At 59.4% G+C, this 14,957-nt stretch overlaps 1 protein-coding gene across 5 annotated transcripts; it reads left to right on the top strand.

The window, feature by feature from the left end:
- The first annotated feature begins 771 nt into the window (after window positions 1-771).
- Window positions 772-14,326, top strand: AIFM3 (apoptosis inducing factor mitochondria associated 3). 5 transcript variants are annotated; one of them, XM_032875953.1, is made up of 21 exons: window positions 772-829; window positions 3,324-3,500; window positions 7,387-7,600; window positions 7,848-7,957; window positions 8,147-8,256; window positions 8,352-8,396; window positions 8,624-8,720; window positions 8,796-8,908; window positions 9,188-9,274; window positions 9,683-9,774; window positions 9,863-9,993; window positions 10,104-10,219; window positions 10,323-10,394; window positions 10,480-10,543; window positions 11,143-11,219; window positions 11,320-11,437; window positions 11,969-12,067; window positions 12,350-12,425; window positions 12,959-13,063; window positions 13,711-13,731; window positions 13,959-14,326. In XM_032875953.1, the coding sequence occupies exons 2-21, from the start codon at window positions 3,470-3,472 to the stop codon at window positions 13,996-13,998; spliced, it is 1,818 nt and encodes a 605-aa protein (XP_032731844.1). In that variant the 5' UTR covers window positions 772-829; window positions 3,324-3,469; the 3' UTR covers window positions 13,999-14,326. The 5 variants fall into 5 exon arrangements, with proteins under 5 accessions (XP_032731844.1, XP_032731847.1, XP_032731846.1 ...); XM_032875954.1 differs by lacking the exon at window positions 772-829 and adding an exon at window positions 2,778-2,799; XM_032875956.1 differs by lacking the exon at window positions 7,387-7,600.
- The last annotated feature ends 631 nt before the right edge of the window (window positions 14,327-14,957 follow it).

Raw genomic sequence — 14,957 nt, 5'->3', positions numbered from 1 at the left:
ATTTCCTACATAGTCACTGAGTCCTGGTTTGCTGCAGGTACAAGCTCTACCTGAACACAGCGCAAAGATGGGAACAATCAGGACAGTGATACTAGAGGTAACTAGGATCCAGAATTTCTGTGCCTGATCACCTCTGAGTCAAGGAAGGCTGGTCAGGGAGGGCTTCCTGGAGGAGGGGACACAACACCAGGGTGTGTCATGATTTAGAGGGACCCAGAAAGTTCTCATGATATAATGACAGGTGGGAAAAAGAAAATATCATAAAATATAATTTAAGATACATCTTATGAAGTGTGGGGAGAGGGGAGGGAGCTAGGAGACAGAGGAGACTGAGCCCCCAAAGACAGTCAAGCTACCTATGGGGCAGTCGCGAGTGATTGGGACTTTCCTTCTTGGGGAGGTTACTCGGGTGATTCAATTCCCACCCCAAAAGTCACTCCGCCGCCCAGGATTCAAAGACTTAGGAAAAAACAGAAACAAGAATCAGACGCGGTGCGCAGCCCAACTTGGCACCCCTCTAGGGTCCAGAGAATCCCCGGGAACCCAGACCCCGCTGAGGCCGTCCACGGCCAGAAGGGCCACCCAATACCTCCCCACACCCCACGAACCGCATGCGGATTCCGAGGCCACCGGCCCAGCCCCTGACCCGGGACCGACCCCCTTCTACCAGCAGGGACCCGGCGGGGCGGTGCTGGGCGCCGCGGGCTCCCCGGCCGCAGTGTCGCCGCAGCGCCGGCCCCGCCCCCGCCTGCTCCACCCCCGCCCCCCCCGCCCCCCCCGCGGCCGCGGCCCCGAGCGGCTCCACAGCGGAGGCCCACGCCGAGCCCAGGTGAGCGCCCGCCCCAGGGACCCCAGCCCACAGGACCCCGGACCCCGACCCCGCCACCCCGGCTCGGCTATCGGGTCCCGGCCCCGCTGCCTCCGCGCCCGGGACCAGCGGGCGCGCTCGCAGGTCTCGGACCCTGGGCCGGAGCGGTGGGGGCTGGGGCAGACAGCGGGAGAAGGAGAGAGACAAGCTGGGGCCGAAGCGCCTCTCTTCCTTCTCCCCTCCCTGGCCCGGGGCCCTTCCCCGCTACCCCGGCGTCCCACTGTGTGCCCGTCCTCCTTCCGGGGGCCCCCCGGTGTGGTGAGGACGTCTGGACGGGCGGGAAAGCTGCTAGAAAGGTCCTCCCAGATAGAGGGGACTGCACGTGCAAAGGCAGGGAGAGTTCGCGGGAGGCTTGCGCCCGGGCCCTGCCAGTGAGCAGGTGAGGGCCGGCACCCCTCTAACTTGATTGCTATCCTGAAGAAGACTGAAAGCCACTGAGGGTCCCAAGTGAACAGCACCTTCCCCACAATCCCTTTTCTGCCCAGCCTGCACTGGCCTGGGGGGACCGTGTCCTAGTGAATGAGGACACATGCTCCTGGTGGGAAAGTTAGAACTTTTCAGCACTGGGTTAATTTGTGGGAAAGGGGCAGCACTCCTCAAAATCTTGGGGATGCCTCCTGCTGCTCCACAAGCAAGAACCTTTGCCTTTGAGGTAGCAGGGCTCCCAGCCTGCCTGCACACAGTAGGCCTGGAGAAGGTTCGATCCCCAGCAAATCTCTTTCCAGGCCCAAGGCCCTGGAGGGTCTAGGACCCCCAGGAACCCCAGGGAGGGAGAAACCGCCCAGACAGGGACTGGACAGCAAGTGGAGGTCCCACCTTCTCAGACATCTGTGGCCCAGCAGGTGAAACCTGAGGCCAGGCAGGAAGGAGGTGGGCCCAGCTGAGCCCGAGGAGAAGCCAGGATCTGGGGAGGGCCCCCTTGTGCCCAGGGAGGGGCCAGGCAGGGCAGGTGGTAGCTCAGTCTTACTGATCTGCCTTGGTGATGAGCAGGGGACCAAGTACCTGTATGCCCCATGTGGCCAGTGACCTTTGGCTGCCACCGCCTCTCGAACTGTAAGTGTGCACCACTAGGGCTGGTAAGATCAGATGCCAGGCCGTAGATGGCCCTTCCCAACTTTTCCTCCTTGGCCCCCTTGCTCTCAGGCACCCACTCAAAGCCTTTGCTAGGATCTGGGCAAGACCAGGTAGACCTCAGCCCCACCTCAAGTTAGACTTCAGGAAGAACTTCCAGGGGAAATAGGGGGGATGACAGTGGAATGGACTGGGGGGAGGTCATTTGTAAACAGGGCTGCTACACCTTTCTCCCAGGGCTTCCAAAGTCCGGTCTGTAAGCCGAATCTTCCAGGAGGCCGCCCCTGTGGCCTTGAGGACTCTGATCTGGTGACCTCTTGCCCAGCCCTGTGGCTTGTAGGGAGATATGGGGGCTTCCTGGGTCCCTGCCCATCTTGAAACTAACCAAGGCAGGGTGGAGGTGGGAGGTCACCTGGATGCCCCTTCCTGCTGCTTGACTTTGGCAAGCCCTTGGCCTCTCAGTTTCTCCAACTGCTGTTGGATGGCATCTCAGCACCACAGGCCTGGAGAGCATTTGCGAAGTGGGGGGCCTGTGTACAGGGTGGGAGCTCATGGCTGCTGGGCATGGGCTGTGTGCCTGGGCTCCCTTTCCCCCAACCCCATCAGGCCTGGGCTAGCCGCCTACTTCTGTTCACCGTGGAGCTGGGTTTCCCTGGGGACCAGAGCGGACTGGCCCAGCCCAACCCCCACCCACCCACACCCTCCAGTGTCTCCTGGCCTCACTCACCCTGGGAGGAGGGGTAGAGGCTGGAGGCTGGGCCACCTCTTGGACCCCTGCCCCCTTTGCCCTGCCTTCCAGAGCTGGAAAGCCTCCATCCACTGCTGGGCTGGGAGGAAGAACCAGGGGTTGCCTGGAGGAGGTGGGTGGGGGCCAGCCAGAGTGGGGGCCAGGGCCCAGGAGAACTAAATGTCACCCCCATTGTAGGAAGGAGAAACTACAGAATCAGGAGGGCTCTGATCTGCCTGAGAGGACCTGGGTTTGGACCCCAAGCATGGTGGGAGCTCCCTGAAGAATGGAGGGTCCCAGGGCTCCCAGGCTGCTGGCTTTCCAGTGGGCTGCAGAAATGAGGTTTTACCAGACAAGGCCACTGTGGGGCTGGACCAAAAAGGCTGAGATCAGAGCAGAGGGCCCCCTAGGCAGTAGGCACAGCCCACAGGCAAAAATGGGAGGGGAGAGTGAGAGTAGGGAGGCTGGAGGGCCTCAAAAGGGAGGTGCCTTCCAGGGTCCCCTATAGGCAGTGGATCCCAACTCAAATGTGTGCGTCTTCCTGAAGGCGCCCCCCGCCCCCGTCGCTGCCCCCATCTATCTCTATCTCTCTGCGTCTCTCTCCACAACCCCCATCAAAGCCCTGGTCCCTACAGATGCCCCTTGTCTCCCCTGCAGGTCCTGGAGGCATCTCCGGCCCCGGATGGCAGCTCCAGCATCTCTAAGGGCCATGGGGAGTCCAGCCCCACCTTCGGGGGCACCCTAGGCCTCCCACAGCCTACCATCTGTGTGCCTGCCCCCCCATCAGCTGTGGGCCATTCGCCATGGGTGGGTGCTTCTCCAAACCCAAGCCAGGTACCTCCTCTCTTCTTGCCTCATCCTCCCCCATCCCTTTCCCCACCCTCCCCCCTCCCTCTCCTTACCCTCCTCCCTCCCTTCCCTTTCCCCTCTCCCTCCCTTCCTCCCTCCTCCCCTCCTCCAGCCACCTTCCTCCTCCCTCTCCCCCCTCTGCCTCCGAAGTAGGTCAGGCTGGGCAGCCGGCTGCTCAGAATGTTAATTCCCTGTAGGCAGGAGGGGGTGAGGGGCCTGGAGCCTTCTCTTGGCCCCCCTCCAATGGGTCCCCTTCTTTATCTGGGGCTTTGGGTGCTTCTGGGGGAAATAGCAGCTGAACCTCTCTCAGAAAGTAGAAGTTAGGGTTCCTCCTGCTCCAGGATAGGGCAGGGGGGCCTTCCCCTTAGGGCTGGGGAAGAGGACACCCATAGCTGCAGTGTGACCCAGGGCATGCAAGTTACCTCTCTGAGCCTCTGTTCCCTCTCTACAAAATAAGCCTGACCCATCAAAGTTGCCATGAGGGTGGGGTGGACAGATCACAGCCCTCTTCTGATGCCCTGTGTGACCTTGAACTGAGTTGCCCCATTTGTGCAGGAAATCCTACCCTGCCTGGCCGGAGGGGCTCCGGCCTGAGGTTGGGGCTTCCTGGGTGCTAAGGGAGGAGGCCTGGATGTGCTCTCCATGGAGACTTCTGCCTGTTGGGCTCTCTCTCCAGCCCCTATTTTCCCTCTCTCTCTTCACAACACTCAGGAAGGCAAAAGAATGGAGGCCTGTCACAGATGAAGACATGGAGGCCCAGAGAGGCCTCTCTCGTGCCCAGTCAGTGCCCCGCCCACCTGCCACCCAGGCCACCCTGCCCCTGCCAGCTCCCCTTATACCTGATACCCATCGGCTCCATTACCTTGGAACACATGAGCCTTTTCTCCTTTTCCTGGGTCTGAGGGAGAACTTGGGGGCAAGAGGGGACCTTTAATGTCCTGCCAGGCAGAAGGGACGCCCCCCACCCGCACCTGTCTCAGGGACCAGCTGTCCCTCCCCCCATGCCCATCCTGTGGGTACCCAGTTCTGGGCCTGATCCTGACACCCTTCCTGGCTCCACGTATGACTTCGGTGAATGATGGCCATTGTCTTGACCTCAGCCTTCCCCCCATCAGAAGTGGGCAGGAAAATGCTAGCTGGTCTGGCAGGACGCCAAGAGCAGAGGATGCCACCTGCAGCTTCCTTTAAAGGACTTCAACAGGCTGGCCTGCCTGAGACCCCTGGCCCCCAGCTCCCAGGTCAGGAGCTGACAGCTCTCATTGCCCCAGAGGCAGTGGTGAGAACTTACGTTCTTGAGCCCAAATCCAGCCCTGCCGCTTTCTGGCTGTATAGCCTTGGGCAGGTGACTTCACCTCTCTGAGCCTCTATGTTCTCATGTATAAGTGGAGCTAACAATTTTGCACCCTCCCCTGCCCCGCCCCATGCACACTGTCTTGCTTAGCACAGGGCCTGGCACACAGGAAGGGGTATGTGTAGAACATTTTTTGGATATTTTTGGAGGTAGGCTCCCTGCTTTTAGGACTCCCCTATGGGGCTATGGCTATTAGGTTGGAGCTTAGACCCCTAGGCACCTACACTGGGCAGGTCAAGGGTGAGGTTCAGAGAATGTCAGCGTGTGTGAGTGGGAGCATTTGGGCCATAAAAGTTCAGCTGGGGTCAAGAGGGTCTACAGGGAGACCAGAGCAAACCAAAGGTCTTTGTGCAAACTCTACCTACCATCTTGCTTGACTCTGGACTGGACCACATCAGCACACATTTCCTGAGCTCGCTCTATACTCCCCATATTCCATTGGCTCTGGGTCTGTGATAAGAAGTGTTCCGGGCCAGACCCTTGCCAAGCTCAGAACTAGGAAGAAGCACAGCTCTCTTGGCATCTAGTCGCTTGCCTTTTCTGAGGCCACAAGTGCCACTTAAAGGCTTTCCCTTTGTGCCGCGGCTGCCAGGAGGCTCAGAGCTAACAATACAATGCTATTCCCCAACTTCATCTATTGAGTTTCTAGTCTGAGTTACATATATTAAATCCTTCAGCATTCCCTATCACCAAGGAGGTAGACACTGTTCTCTCTGTTTTATAATGAAGGCATCTGAGGTCCAAAGGGGTAAGGCAAGGGTGCATGGTCACATGGGCTCCCGGGAATCATGATGCTAGGGTTGATCTGGCTCTGTGGGTGGGCAGAGACCCCCCCTCTTCATCCACCTTTCCACTACTGCCTCTGACTTAATGGATTCCCGTTAGATTGCATTGGCGAGCCCCTTGGAGCCTTCTGGAAGGACGTGGAGGATACAAACAATCTGGCTTGGCTGTTATCTGGGCCCCTGCCAGGCTGTTCCTGTGAGCTTCCTCTCTACAGTTCACATAGCTGGTGTCAGCTGAGTTGGGAGTATTTTCCTTTTTAATTCTTTTCAAAACATTCTAACACCATTACATAAAGTATGGAAAGTGGAGGCAAAGAACCCACCCCACCCTCAATCTCCCTCTCCCCCATCACCTGACCCAACAGCTTCAGCATGGTGGTGGGCTTTAGGGCCCTTCCTGCCCAGCTGGAATCATGGAGCAGACCTTCACCCCTGCCCCCTGCTGTGCCTGGGCCAGGCTAAGAGCTGGGACTTGAGGATAAGGGGTGTGGGCCTGCCTTCCCCAGCTCCAGTCCAGGCCAGGGTGGGAGATTAGCCCAGCATGAGATGAGGAATGGGCAGCCAGAGGATGCAGCAACTGAACTGTCCAGGTGGATGGGCAGGGGTACGCCAGGGCCGGGAAGGATGACAACCCAGGCCAAGGGAATTGCATAGGCAGAAGGCCCAGAGGTGTGATTCCATGTTCTCTGTTTCTGGAGTGCCAAGGTCTGGGGTGGAGGGGATGAGAGGTAAAATGGGGAGAGGCCTGGAGGCCCTGGTGCCTTGGGAGTTGGGAGAAGCCCCTCCTGCTTCCTCATGGGCCCATGCTGGGCCAGGGGCTTAGCTTCCATCCAGGAGGCCGGATTATCGCTGCTAAAAATTCTGTTTATTGTTCCCTTCTAATTAGAAAAACACCCCAGGCACATTGTAGGGAATTTAGAAAATGCAGAGAAATATAAAGACGAAAACCAGCTAACTGCCTGCTGGAACGGGTCCCATGGGCACTCTGGGGAAGTGTCTTCTTCGTGGAAGCTTGGAGAGGTGGGCCCTGCACACCCTCTGCACCACCTTTTCGGGTGGGGTTCACACCCAAGGCCCCAGACCCCTGCACATGAAAACATGGAAAACCCAGGGCTTGGCAAATGATGGGTTCCTACATTGGTGAGCATATCTATTTTAAGAAGTTGAAAATAAATTGTGTACATTTTTTTTAATAAAAAAAAAAACAACAACCCTCAAACCTATGGGAAAGTTGCAAACAGACCAACAGACCTTCTGTTTGCCATCACCCAGATCACTGGCCAGGAAATGAGCCGCACCCAGATTTGGACATCCTGCTCTCACCTGGGTCTGACTCTACACGTGACCTGACCCTTTAGGGACGTCCTCTGCCATCAGCGACCATGCCGTTGGAGTCTGAGCAGGGCTCAGGGCACCAGGGTTCTTTCCTCCCACATAGATTCTTGGACAAAAGGCAATGTCAGGGTCAAAGGAGCCCCCTCGTGCCCCCCCACTCATTTGTTACTGAAAAAGAAAACATGCAGAGATGAACTCAAGACAAGCCAGCTTACCCTCCTTCTGCCTCTGTTCTCCTTCTCACCTGTTTTAAGGCTCTCTGAAGCTGGTGCAGGGGGCTTTCTGGAAAGGTGGAGGCACTGGAGGGAACTCACTTAAAGGAGCCAGCCCTGGAGCTGGTGGGGTGGGGAAGGGGGTGGGCCAGGCTGGGGGCTCACTGTCCTGCCCTGCCCACCCACAGTGGAGCTCAAGATCGAGGTGGTGCTGCCGGAGAAGGAGCGGGGCAAGGAGGAGCTGTCAGCCAGCGGGAAGGGCAGCCCCCGGGCCTACCAGGGCAATGGCACAGCCCGCCACTTCCACGCTGAGGAGCGCCTGACCGCCCCTCACCCCTATCCCGGCCCTCAGGACTGTGTGGAGGCCGCTGTCTGCCACGTCAAGGACCTCGAGAATGGCCAGTGGGTGCAGGGCCTGGGGGAAGTGGGGGGCTTCCAGGGGCCCAAGATGGGAAGGCAAGATGCAGGCCATGGAGGGGGTGGGCTGGGAGGCCTGGAAAGGGCCTTCACAGGCGCCCGCACCAGCTCCCACCATCATGGCCTCTCCTGGTCTGGGCCTGCTCCCCAGAAAGTTGGACTCTGGGAAGAGGTGCCCACCCGAAGTGGGGCCTGGTGTGTAGCCTGCGGTCTGAGCGCAGCCTCTCCCTAGGATGCGGGAAGTGGAGCTGGGCTGGGGGAAGGTGCTGTTGGTGAAGGACAACGGGGAGTTCCACGCTCTGGGCCACAAGTGTCCACATTATGGCGCACCCCTGGTGAAAGGTGAGCTGTCCCAGGATACACAGGTGGTGGAACGGGACCTCCCTGAAGGGTGCTCAGGTCCTCCTTGGACCCTCAGGGTCTCATCTATCAGTGGGGTCGCCTGGGCTATGGGGAAGACCCAGTGGCTGCTGGGACACAGGGAAGAGGGACTGTTGCTGGTGGCCCCAGCCTGGCACCGCCCTCCCCCAGGCGTGCTGTCCCGCGGCCGGGTGCGCTGCCCTTGGCATGGTGCCTGCTTCAACATCAGCACTGGTGACCTGGAGGACTTCCCTGGCCTAGACAGTCTGCACAAATTCCAGGTGGGGCTAGTTGGGCGGTGGGGTGGGAGCCTGGGAGTGCAGGGCAGGGGTTGGAGCACCCCAAAACCTGGTCCTGAGCAACACAGCCCTTGCAGGTGAAGATTGAGAAGGAGAAGGTGTACGTCCGGGCCAGCAAGCAGGTGAGGGTGTGGCTTGGGGCTCAGGCAAAAGGGAGAAATGAGGATAGCATCTTGACCCAGGGATCAGCATGTGAAAAGGCCCTGTGGCTGGGGAACAGAGTAAAAGGCTACCTGGTGGGGATGAGGCCGGACTGTAGCGGCAGGACCTGGCCTGCTGGGATGATGGCACAGGGAGGATGTCCACAACTCCAGCTCCCAGCTGCCTTCTGCTCTCTGGCTATCCCTAGGCCTTGCAGCTCCAGCGAAGAACTAAGGTGATGGCCAAGTGTATCTCTACAAGTGCTGGCCACAGCAGCAGCACCAACGTGCTCATTGTAGGCGCAGGTTGGTGGTGGGGTTATGAGGGGCGGGGGGTAGAGGGGAGAAGGGGGTCCCTGACCCACAGCACCCTCCCCTCAGGTGCGGCTGGCTTAGTGTGTGCAGAGACCCTGCGGCAAGAGGGGTTCTCAGACAGGATCGTCTTGTGCACCCTGGACCGGCACCTCCCCTATGACCGACCTAAACTCAGCAAGGTGGGAGGAGGGGCAAATGGGGCCCAGGAAGGGCCCAGACCCCCAGCCCCCTGGGCACAGTCAAGCCCTCTCAGTGCCCATTGGGCGTCTGGCTGGCTGCCCTCTCTGCTCACAACAGTCCTACCTGTGGTACCTCCAAAAAGATGCGGGTTTGTTGAATTCTATCCACGGCCCCTTTGTGAATGGGGCCCAGTCCCACCCTCCCCAGGCCTTGGGTCCTCTGTTGCAAAATGGAACAATGGCTACCTGGCTTTATCTCAAGATAGCTATCTCCTGCAGTCCCTGGACGCCCAGCCAGAGCAGCTGGCCCTGAGGCCCAAGGAGTTTTTCCGAGCCTATGGTATCGAGGTGCTCACTGAGGCCCAGGTATGGGGCCAAGGCTAGGAAATCTGGGGAAGGCTTAGTGGGAACCACCAATGACATGAGGCCATGAGGGCCCCTGGAAGCTTGTGGGGGGAGTGTCCTGCCCTCTTGGCCCTGCTGTCCAGGCACCCTGGCGCATTCCAGGCCTGGAAAACAGCCCTGAATCTCCTTCCTGGCAGGCTTAGGGGCACATGCAGAGATCTGCTCAGGGTTGGGACAGGAGAGCGTAAGAATGGTTTTGAGGGGAAGGTGGTGTCTGAATTGTAAAGAGAAGCCAGGAGGAAGGACGACCCAGGTGTCAGGAATGGCCCCGGTGGAACCTTCCAGTTGAGAGGGTCTGGCAGGGTCTGGGAGGGGCAGCCTGGTTCAAGTCCACGCCCAGGCCCACCTTCTGCCCGACGTGGGTTGCAGGTGGTCACAGTGGATGTGAGAAACAAGAAGGTTGTGTTCAAGGATGGCTTCAAGCTGGAGTACAGCAAGCTGCTGCTTGCGCCAGGGAGCAGGTGGGAAGGTGTCTCCCCCTTGTCCCCCCCGCCGGATGGGAGGGCTTGGGGTGCCGGGAGCCCCTCACTGATGCTGGCCACGACTCAGCCCTAAGACGCTGAGCTGCAAAGGCAAAGAGGTAGAGAACGTGTTCACCATCCGGACACCTGAAGATGCCAATCGTGTGGTGAGGCTGGCCCGGGGCCGCAACGCGGTGGTCGTGGGAGCTGGCTTCCTGGGTGAGCAGTCAGGGCTGGTGGGGGCAATGGTCTGTGACGGCTGGTCCCAGGGTGGTACTGGCCCTGGGAGGCACAAGGTGCCAGCCTGCCATCCACCACCCTGGCCCCAGGGATGGAAGTGGCCGCCTATCTGACCGAAAAAGCCCACTCGGTGTCTGTGGTGGAGCTGGAGGAGACACCCTTCAAGAGATTTTTGGGGGAACGTGTTGGTCGTGCCCTCATGAAGGTGAGCGCACCCCAGCCCCCAGCACCCAACCCCTTGGAACCCCAGGCACCCAGCCCAGCCCCGCCATGTTCTCATTCATGGCCTTGCCCGCCTGCCCTGACAGATGTTTGAGAACAACCGGGTCAAGTTCTACATGCAGACAGAGGTGTCAGAGCTGCGGGCCCAGGAGGGAAAGGTGGGCCCTTCTTCCTGCTCCCCTCTCCCCCACTCACCCTTTCCCAGGAGCTGGGCCGCCCTGCTCACCCACCTCCTCCCCACAGCTGAAGGAGGTCGTGCTGAAGAGCAGCAAGGTTGTGCGGGCTGACGTCTGTGTTGTGGGCATCGGTGAGTGGGTGGGCAGGCAGGTGCCAGCAAGCACCTGCACGTGCTCCAGAGTGACCCTGGGCCCGTCCCTTCCCCTCCCTGAGCCTCGGTCTCCATATCCACAAAATGGCCACTTCACAGGGCTGTGGTGGGGGGTGTGGAAGTCGCTCGTGTAGCCAGGGCTTGGTGTGGAGGACGTCAGTGACCACTGCCCACTGATACCTCCATGGCCTGCCCCACATGGCCTGCAGGACCCAAACAACCCTCTACCTGGGCCCTGCTGCCCTCCAGGTGCCAGCCTGGGGAGGGACAGAGCTGGGAGATGGCAGGGTAGGAGCTGGGGAGGTACACCATGCCAACCATGGGGGGGGGCAGGGGCAGGGGGTGGGGTGGGGGTGCTTTTTGGAGTCTCTCAGAGGAAGTGAGAGCCAGGGCAGTCTGGTGGTGGTGGGGGGGTCCATCCAGAGGGGACAGGACGCATGAAAGCCACTAGGTGGGCTGCTCTTTGGACTATTGGTCTGGGGCTGGATTTTGGTGAGGGAGGGTATGGGTCATGGCGGACAAATGAGGCGGGAGAAGGGAAGGACTGGGGAATGGACACGGTGGCCCTGTCCTGTCAGGCGCCGTGCCCGCCACAGGCTTCCTGAGGCAGAGCAGCGTCAATCTGGATTCCCGAGGCTTCATCCCTGTCAACAAGGTGGGGCCGCGCGGGGTGGGTAGGGTGTTCACTGGGGGTGGTGGCAGGATCAGGCCAAGGCCCCTGTCCCACCCATAGACCCCCGGCCCGCTCCCCACAGATGATGCAGACCAACGTCCCAGGTGTGTTTGCTGCTGGCGATGCTGTCACTTTCCCCCTGGCCTGGAGGAACAACCGGAAAGTGAATATCCCACACTGGCAGATGGCTCACGCCCAGGGTATGACCCGCCCCGTGGCAGGATGGGGGGTGGGGGGCTGTCCCAGGGGCTCAGCCTCCCCCAGGCCCACCCCCCAGTTGCTGGCCTTGGGTCCTGGTCTCTGGATTACCCTTTCAAGGCTCGGGGGTGACCTGTCTGAGCAGCCAGTTGACACAGCAAGCCCTGTGGACATCCATAGATATCCTCTTCACACCTGGTGTGTCTGTTTCATTGTGTGCGCATCAGAAATGGTGGGCAATCCCCCAACCCCAGGAAGCAGACCTTCCAGGTCTGGAGCACTTGGTTCAAATTCTCTAGAGAAGCGATCTGAGTGACTGGCTTTGAGCCAGGTGTCCTCTCTGCACCGATCAGCTGCAACCGGGGGTGGGCAGTGGGCTGAGCAGTGATGCATTACTTGACCTCTGGGGAGGTGAGGAGGAAGAGAAGGAAGGGGAGTAGCCCCACATGTCAGAGGTCCCCGGAGAGCCCGGGCAGGCAGTGTAGGGGTGGTGAGGGCTAGGGTCGGGGCTCTCACGACCCTGGGTCCTACAGGGCGGGTGGCCGCGCAGAACATGCTGGCGCAGGAGGCGGAGATCAGCACCGTACCCTACCTGTGGACAGCCATGTTTGGCAAGAGCCTGCGCTACGCTGGTAACAGAGGGGCGCCGGGCAGGGGCGGGGCCAAAGGCATTTAGGGGTGTGGCTAAGGTGTTAGCGGAGTGCGGAGGCGGAGCCTGGGGGTTAGGACGGGGCAATGAGCATCCTAGGGGCGTGAGCACGTCCGCCGTAAGTGCGAAAACTGCTTGGGGGGCGGCACTGAGGACCACCTACAAGGACAAAGGAGCTGGGTACGGTGGGGGGCTCCAGGGAACACTTAGGAAAGTACTGGGCGCTGACCTGGGGGAGTCCCATCCCCTCCTGTTCGGCCCACAGGGTACGGAGAAGGCTTCGACGACGTCATCATCCAGGGGGATCTGGAAGAGCTCAAGTTCGTGGCTTTTTACACCAAGTGAGAGCAACGGGGTGGAAGGCGGCGCGAAGCAAAGGTCGGGAAGGTCGGGAAGGGGGAGCTCATCCCAGAGGAGCTCTGCTCCAGTGGAGGGACCTACCTGAAAGGTGGACAGAGGAGGCAGCTAGGCAGGAGACCCTCCAAGGCCAAGTGAGGAGGCTGGGTAGTATTAAGTCCAGCAGCCACGTCTTGAGGCAGGACATTTTATTTTCAGAACAGCTCTTTGAGTAGGGGTTGTGGACTCCCACTTTTACACTGAGGAGAGTCACACAAGTAGAGAGTGGTGATCCCAGGACAGGTGCTCAGCCCTGAACTCCACTGAGGAGGAAGGCTAGAGCCTCCATGGGCCTTTGACAGGATCCCCAAGCCCACGTCGGGCCAAGGAAAGCAAGGAGGGCTGGGTGCTTAGGACAGTCCTGTTACCCTGCATAAGATCCCTCCCTGGGCCCCAGCTGAAGAGGAGTGCATCAAGGTCTCCAAGAAGGAAAGTTATTTCTGGGCAGTCCTCAGGCTCAGTTACTCTGTCCCTGCAGAGGCGATGAGGTGATTGCTGTGGCCAGCATGAATTACGATCCCATCGTGTCCAAGGTAGCTGAGGTGCTAGCCTCCGGCCGTGCCATCCGAAAGCGGGAGGTGGAGTGAGTGTGGGCTTTAGAGGTTTGGTGGGGGGAGGGAGAGGTCCCCCAAGGGACTGGCCCTTGGTAGCCATCCACTCCTGTAGCCCTACAGACTCCTTCCCCTGTTCTTGGTCCACATCAGTCTACGGGGCATCAGGTCTATGGGGTGGCGTGGGACAAGGGTTGTAGTTTACGAGTGGGCTGGTTATTTGTGTTCTTGGGGTGATAGAAGGAGGGAAAGAGGCTGTGTCCCAGGGCAGAGCCAGTGCTATGGGAAGGGGGTCAAAGCCCTTGGTCAAATCCATTCTTTGGGCAGTCATCTGGCCTTGGACACCCAACTGGATTTGGTTGTGTTGAGACTGGCAGAAGCTAGGGGTGGGGGGGACAGGCAGCTAGTGATGTTGGTGGTTGTTTGGTGTCTGGGGGACACTGGATGTCAGCCATTACCCTCACCCCAGGATGGTGGCAATGGGAGTCACCCTGTAGGCTCAAAGCGCCTACAGAGAGGCCCCCCTCCCCCTGCTCAGGGACTGGGGAAAGCTTGGAGGCCACAGGACAGGAGTAGGCCTTGGGCTGGAAACAATAGAGAACCAAGAGGCAACATGATGAATGACATACTCTCTCCCTCTCCCTGGCCTTCTCTCTCTCTCTCCCTTGCCTTCGAAAAGGCTGTTTGTGCTGCACAGCAAGTACGTGGTCCTCTGTCCCTCCTGTTGACCATTCTGAGCCTTTCCCACCTCAGCCCAGAGCCTGTACCCCATGGACTTCCCCTCTCTGCCTAAGTACCCATTTCTCCTGGGCATCAGGGCCTGGCACAGAGCAGGTCCCCTGCTGTCCTCAGGGATCACCTGTTCATGGTGCCAAGTGGGTAACCTGCTGTGTTCTACCCTGACTCCTCCTCCCCTCATTCCTGCAGGACCGGCGACATGTCCTGGCTCACAGGGAAAGGATCCTGAGCTCGCATGCAGCAGACTTGGGCAGGCACGCTTGGGCACCAGGGACAGAGGCCAAGCCCTGGGGGCAGGTGCCAACCTCCAATTTCCCAGGATCTCCCAGGGCAGAACCTGAGCCTTCCCAGTGCTTGCCTTCGATTGCCTGGCTCACCTCCAGAGAGGCTTCTGCTGCCTCCAGGAGATGCTTATCCCCCAAGGCCTCAGCTGCCACTGAGGGCTGGCAATGGAGGCAGGACAGGCCTATCCTCTTCTCCCTCTCTTGAGACTGGACCCTTGCAGGACCCTGCAAAATATTAGATATTATCTTAAAATTAAAACGCACACATTTGCAGATCTGTGTGACTTCCATTGTAACTGGGCAGAACTTCGTGAGGGAGAAAGCACAATCACACAATGCTCAGTGCGACACGAGTTTGGCCTATGAGCACTCAGGGGAGGTAGCAATTGATTCTGCCCCTGGGGTTAGGGAAAGCTTCTCCAACCAGAGTCTTGAATCTGGATTTTGAAAGAAGAGCGCTCCTGGAAGAAGGGATAGCACATGCCAAGGGTTTGAGATGGGAAGTGCTTCTTCAGAGGTCAGAGACAGCTGGCGCTTGGCGGTGTGGGGGCATGTGCCTAGGTAGGGCTGTAGGGGCCGGGTCCTGAGATAGATCCCATGCTTTTCAGGGTAGCCAGAACTCCCCGAATCCCCATTTTCCAGGTAAAGAAAATGAGACTCTGCTATTAAGTAAGAACGAGAATCTAGAGCCTCTCTACCACTCTGCCTCTCAGTCAAGAGGAATGCCGAGGGGGAGAAACGGGGGGCCAGAAGTGGGGGCGCAGGCAGTAAGGGGATAGTCGGGCTCCCTCCCAGGCTGCTGAAAGCCCGGAACCCTCCACCCAGGATCCCAAGAGCGGCGGACCGTCAAGGCCGAGTTCCGGCACACAGGGCATGCCGGGAAGTGTGGCCCATCTCCGGGCCG

The sequence above is a fragment of the Lontra canadensis genome, unplaced genomic scaffold, assembly GCF_010015895.1.
Source record: "Lontra canadensis isolate GAN:19392208 unplaced genomic scaffold, GSC_riverotter_1.0 scaffold57, whole genome shotgun sequence".
Taxonomy (NCBI): domain Eukaryota; kingdom Metazoa; phylum Chordata; class Mammalia; order Carnivora; family Mustelidae; genus Lontra; species Lontra canadensis.
The sequence above is the reverse complement of the archived record's forward strand: the minus strand, read 5'-3'. Positions and strand labels throughout refer to the sequence as shown.